A 5,452-nucleotide genomic window follows, 5' to 3' on the forward strand; every position below is an offset into this window, starting at 1 on the left:
ATTTTGAACATTTCGAACTGTATAATAATAATAATAATAATAATAAACAATTTTTAAATAGTTGGTAAAAGCTGTCGAGTACAAGTGAGAGAAAGTTCATAGGATACAATATTGTGATACATAAAACAAATAAAAAACATACAAAACAAAGCAAACAAAACAGTAACACATAAAACAAAAAGCATATTTCCAAATAACAAATCTAAATGGCAAAAATTAAATTAAAGGTGAAAACTCAGGTGCAGTTGACTTCACGTGAAGTAGATAGCTAAAAGCCGTTAGATAATTTGACTGATTTGACTAAATTTTCATCTAACGGCTCTCAACTATCAACTTCACGTGAAGTAAGGTATTGGCTTCAAATAAAGTGGTTGTTTCTTGGTAACGTTCAACCCTCTCATCTCACTCATATCTATCAATGCACCATTATTATTAGGAACCTTCCAATCAAACCAATAAAGAAGATTAGCAATCACATACTCAAGAGAAGCAACCCCAAATGAAATCCCAGGACAACCCCTTCTCCCAATACCAAATGGGATCAACTGAAAATCTTTTACCTTATAATCAACTTGTTGATTACCTTCAAATCTTTCAGGAATAAACTCTTCAGCATTGTCCCATAATTTAGGATCTCTATGAATTGCATATGAATTTATATATATGGCTACTTTTTTGGGAATGTGGTACCCTTTTATTTCCACACTATTTGCTGTCTCTCTTGGAATTAAAAATGGACCTGGTGGATGTAATCTAAGAGTTTCTTTGATTACACACTTCATGTACTTCATTTGATTTATATCATTTTCCTCTATCTTGGATTTTCCACCCACAATTCTTCTTACCTCTTCTTGAACTTTCTTCATGACCTTTGGATTGTTAGCAAGTTCGGCAAAGGCCCATTCAATAGTTGTTGAAATACTGTCACTTCCTGCAACTAACAGATCCTACAATTAAGGAAGATGCATAATCAATTTATTGTAAATTATCTTAATAATAATAATTAAGCATTTAAGCACTTTTTCAGTCTTAACATAAATATTTGAAAGTTATTTTAAACAATAAATAACTTTCATTGTATTTTTTTTCATGTAAGTCACAACATCTATTTAAGGCTAAGGTAACTGCAGTGACTTAGTCATAGTGTTAGGTGTAATTAATCTTGGGAATCTTTATCTATTAATAGGATTAAGTGTTAGTATATATATATATGTAGAGGGAATACTGTAAGAACAGAATATATGCCTTTGACAATCTCAAAGTTCCTAGACCTGTTTCTAACAAAACTGCCTTAATCTGCAATTTGAGTGTTCATGAATCTACTTCCTCTAATACCTCTGATTTTGTTTCTCCTCATTGTAAATTTGTAATTAATCTATAAACACAAGTTTCAATTCAGCCATGCCCATCTTGAACGTTACATCCAATTCTTGTAATTCAAACAATAATCCAGTCTTATGGCACAAAAGACTTGGTTATGATTCAAACCACTGTGAGAGTAATTTTAACAATTGCACTACCTCTGGGCTGGCCGTTGAGACAGTTTGACTTCGACAATACCTTTTTGAATGGCAATCTCCAAGAAATTGTTTACATGGCATAACCCCAAGGATACAATACCAAGAATATTTCACTTGTTTGTAAACTGAACAAGTCTATCTATGGCTTGAAACAAGCTCCTAGAGCTTGGTTCAAGACCTTGACAGCCACTTTTCGAGCATTTGGATTTCAAACACTAAATCTGATGTATCTTTATTTGTTAAGCATAACTCCACTAATGTGATCTACCTATTAGTATATGTAGATGATATCATTGTAACAGGAAACAACCATCAAGAAATACAGCATCTAATCTCTCAATTACATAAAGTATTCTCTTTGAAGGATTTAGGCAGATTCAATTTCTTTTTGGGATTAGAAGCTACATACTTATCTGACACGCAGGAACAAGTAGAGTTAGTAGGTTAATTATATTAGTTAATTGTAATAAGGGAATAAGTCCCATATTGTTTAGGACAGTGAACTCTGTGTTATATTTTAGTCCCACATCGTTTAAGTCATGAAAGCTTTTTCTTTTTTCACTAGTATAAATAACTTATGTACCTTTTGTTTATGAAATAGAGTTGAAGTTGATTTTTGAATATAAAATAAGCTTGGCCGACTAAGGTGGGTTCATGGTTATTTTCACCATAGTGGGGTTGCTAACCTTGCCAAAATTGGTGAATCTAAACTATGTCACCATAGTGGAGTTGTTAACTTCGTCAAAATTGGTAATCCAAGCGGCGTCCTGGCGTCATTACCACATGGAGATCTAATGATATCTCAATCAAAATATGCAATGGAAGTCATAGTGTAACTGCAGTGAAATAGTCAGAGACTGCAGTGACTTAGTCATAGTGTTAGGTGTAATTAATCTTGGGAATCTTTATCTGTTAATAATCTTTATCTGTTAATAACACTAAGTGTTAGTATATACATGTAGAGGAAGTACTGTAAGAGTACACAATTATTATTCACTCAAGATTATAGATATGTTAGTATGTTTCTTCAATAACAAAGTGTCTTTCTCTCCTCTCAAATCCTCTGCCTCATAAGCTGTGATCCTTACTGTGAGGTTTTGATTCTTTTCTTCTCTTTCTTTACTAATTGTCATAGAATCCTTGCCAAGATTCTAAATTTGTATGAACAAATAAATAATATTTAATTTAGAAGTAATTACTTTAAAGGGATATATATGGTAATAAAAGTAAGAGAGAATTGAAATCAAACCAAGAGGAGTGCTTTCATGGTATCTCCATTGAGCTCAAACTCAAGCATGTCCCTCTCTTGAAGTTGAAGAAGTATATCAACAAAGTCTTTATTATTGTCATCTCTTTTCGTTCTTTTATGCTCTTCAATAACCTCTTCTAAGAACTCATCTAATTCAGCAAAAGTAACCTTTAATCTTGACATGAAACCTGTAAGAACATCAACCCAATCCAATGAAGGGAACAAATCTCCAACCCCAAGTTTTAAAAATTGTGACATCATCTTCCTCACAACCTCAGCAATGCTTTTCCGACCATCATCACTAGTTTCGAACCTTAACCCGAAAATGCACCTAAAAGATATGTTGCTTGAGGTTGTAATAATCAGCTTAGATAGATTCACTGACGACTCTTTTGCACAAGCTTCATGTATGGAGTTAATCATCGTTGATACTTCATTTGTTCTAACGGGATGAAAGGACTTCACCTATATGTTTGAGAAATAAGAATTTGGATATGAATATAAATATTATAAATACAATCTTATTAAATATATAATTATTTATATACACTACTACAAAAATCATTTTTAGCGCAGAGTCGAGGAAAGAGTCGCACCCAAACAGTGTAATATACGCAGTACAGCCTAACCTAATAATTACATTAGTGATTGTTCCCATGACTTGAACTCTTGACCTTGAGGTCATATGAAGATAATTCAACCGTTACTCCAAATCTCCTTTTATTATAACATATAATAATAACAGCAAATATATAATTACTATAAAAACATAGGTTAAATAAGACATATAATGATAATTGTGTTATTACCACTAAAAATAATTTTTATTGTAGTGATATCTTCTTATGTCAGTTTAAATTTTTCGAAAAAATGGATCATGATATGATATGGTATTAGGACTTTTATAATTTAAAGGGGTCATAGTTTGATGATTATTAACTTTAGAAAAAAGAATTTCAATATCAGATTAATAGAATAAGAAAAAAATTTATGTAAAAAATTGACACAAACTCCAATAATAAACTTTTACACGAGGGATGTATAGTATTAGAGATATAATTATTTATATATCTCCTTTTAAAATCTTAAGCTTTTGAAAAAATTAGTTTCATGCATGCATATGGTATTATGATATCAAAATTTATATGACCCAAAAGTATAGATTTCAATCCTTATTGACCGCAACATAAATAATTTCATTGTAAGATTAAAAAAAATCTATACAAAAATTTATACAAATCCAGAAATGGGTTCTTACATGAGAGAATTTTAGAGATATACATTTATTTGTCTGTTCTTATTAACTTAAAATTTTAAAAAAAATAATTTCATGATATGATATTACAATTTTTATGTGTTTTAAAAGTCTAGAGTTTAATTATTGTTAATCTCAAAAAAAATAATTCCAGCACATAAGATCAATAAAAAAGAAAGAAAGCCTATAAAAAAATTTACACAAACTTAAAAAAAAAACTTTTGTTTCTTATTAACTTAAATTTTTGAAAAAAATCGTTTCATGACCTTTTTTAAAATATTCTTTTGTTTCTCTTATATGTATCAAATAAAAAGAAAATACTATTTGTATACTAAAATTAGCCACTAAAATTAGCTACCAATGTATTTGTATATAAATACATGGGTAGTTTAATTTATTTTCAATGTGTATTTGTATTCTAGCATGTATTTTATACTGGTGGTTAATTTTGGTGGCTGATTTTGGTGTACATGTAGCATAACCCCAAATAAAATATATATAAAATCAAATAATTATGATGAATATATTTTGAATAAGAATGAAGCTTTTGTTTATCAAAATTCTTACCCTATTTGTGTTTAGAAGCTCAAGAACACAGAGCTTCCTTTTGTTTCTCCATTCCTCTCCATAGGGTGCAAAAGCAATCTCCTTGCATTGATAGAAGAATACCTTGGCAGCTTTAGTGTTTGCTCTATTGGAGAAAGCAACGTCATGTGTTTTTACTATTTCTTCAACAATATCTGCTGAAGAGACAACTAGTACTTGAGTTTGCCCTAACTGAAGCAACAAAAGAGGGCCATATTTGTCAGAAAGTGCCTTTAAAGATTGGTGTGGAAGTGTTCCTAGTTGGTGAAGGTTTCCAATTATTGGTAGCTTTGGTGGAGATGGTGGAAGGTTATTGATCTTGTTGTTTCTTCTTGTGAACTTAACAATACACAAGATACTTATGATTATGATGAAACATATGGTAGAGAGGGTTGAATTTGGTTGATGTTGCAATTTCTCTAGAACTGATAGAACAAGTGCCATTTTAAGCTACTATTTTTTTCAACACTTTAAGCCGCAATAAATACATATATTTTTTTTTTGTTGCCCACGGTATCCCCCAACCCGACAGGCCAAGGACTAATCCGTCGCGGATTGGAGCTCCATTTAAGGGTTTGTCGCTGGCCAATAAGTTGCTGCATGCACAAGGCAGGATTCGAACCCCCAACACTTGCTTAAGCGGACGAGTGAGCTGACCACTCGACCAACCCAAGTTGGTTCGTTGCAATAGATACATATATAAATCATGTTACATATATTCAAAATTAGGAGTGGTTATATTATGAAATAATTTCTTGTAAATTATGAAATTGTTAGATAAAATTTGTGAATTATTTTATATTCAATTATATTATGTGGATATAAAAAATTAACTATTTATTA

At 31.0% G+C, this 5,452-nt stretch overlaps 1 protein-coding gene across 1 annotated transcript; it reads right to left on the minus strand.

The window, feature by feature from the left end:
- On the minus strand, positions 77 to 5,068 carry LOC107629373 (cytochrome P450 71A1). The gene is made up of 3 exons (XM_016332154.2): positions 4,592 to 5,068; positions 2,770 to 3,234; positions 77 to 947 (listed from the first exon to the last, which is right to left on the minus strand). Exons 1-3 carry the CDS (start codon positions 5,051 to 5,053, stop codon positions 336 to 338), a joined length of 1,539 nt encoding a protein of 512 aa, XP_016187640.1. The 5' UTR covers positions 5,054 to 5,068; the 3' UTR covers positions 77 to 335.

Source organism: Arachis ipaensis, chromosome B03 (assembly GCF_000816755.2).
Source record: "Arachis ipaensis cultivar K30076 chromosome B03, Araip1.1, whole genome shotgun sequence".
NCBI classification, from domain to species: domain Eukaryota; kingdom Viridiplantae; phylum Streptophyta; class Magnoliopsida; order Fabales; family Fabaceae; genus Arachis; species Arachis ipaensis.

Bases quoted from the DNA above. Each gene is read 5' to 3' on its own strand.
- LOC107629373 (XM_016332154.2), bottom strand. From the start codon at position 5,053: ATGGCACTTGTTCTATCAGTTCTAGAGAAATTGCAACATCAACCAAAT. The intron at 3,235-4,591 runs GTAAGAATTTTG...TCAAACATATAG, and splicing joins AGCTTCTAAACACAAATAGG to GTGAAGTCCTTTCATCCCGT. The intron at 948-2,769 runs GTTTGATTTCAA...CCTTAATTGTAG, and splicing joins CCATGAAAGCACTCCTCTTG to GATCTGTTAGTTGCAGGAAG.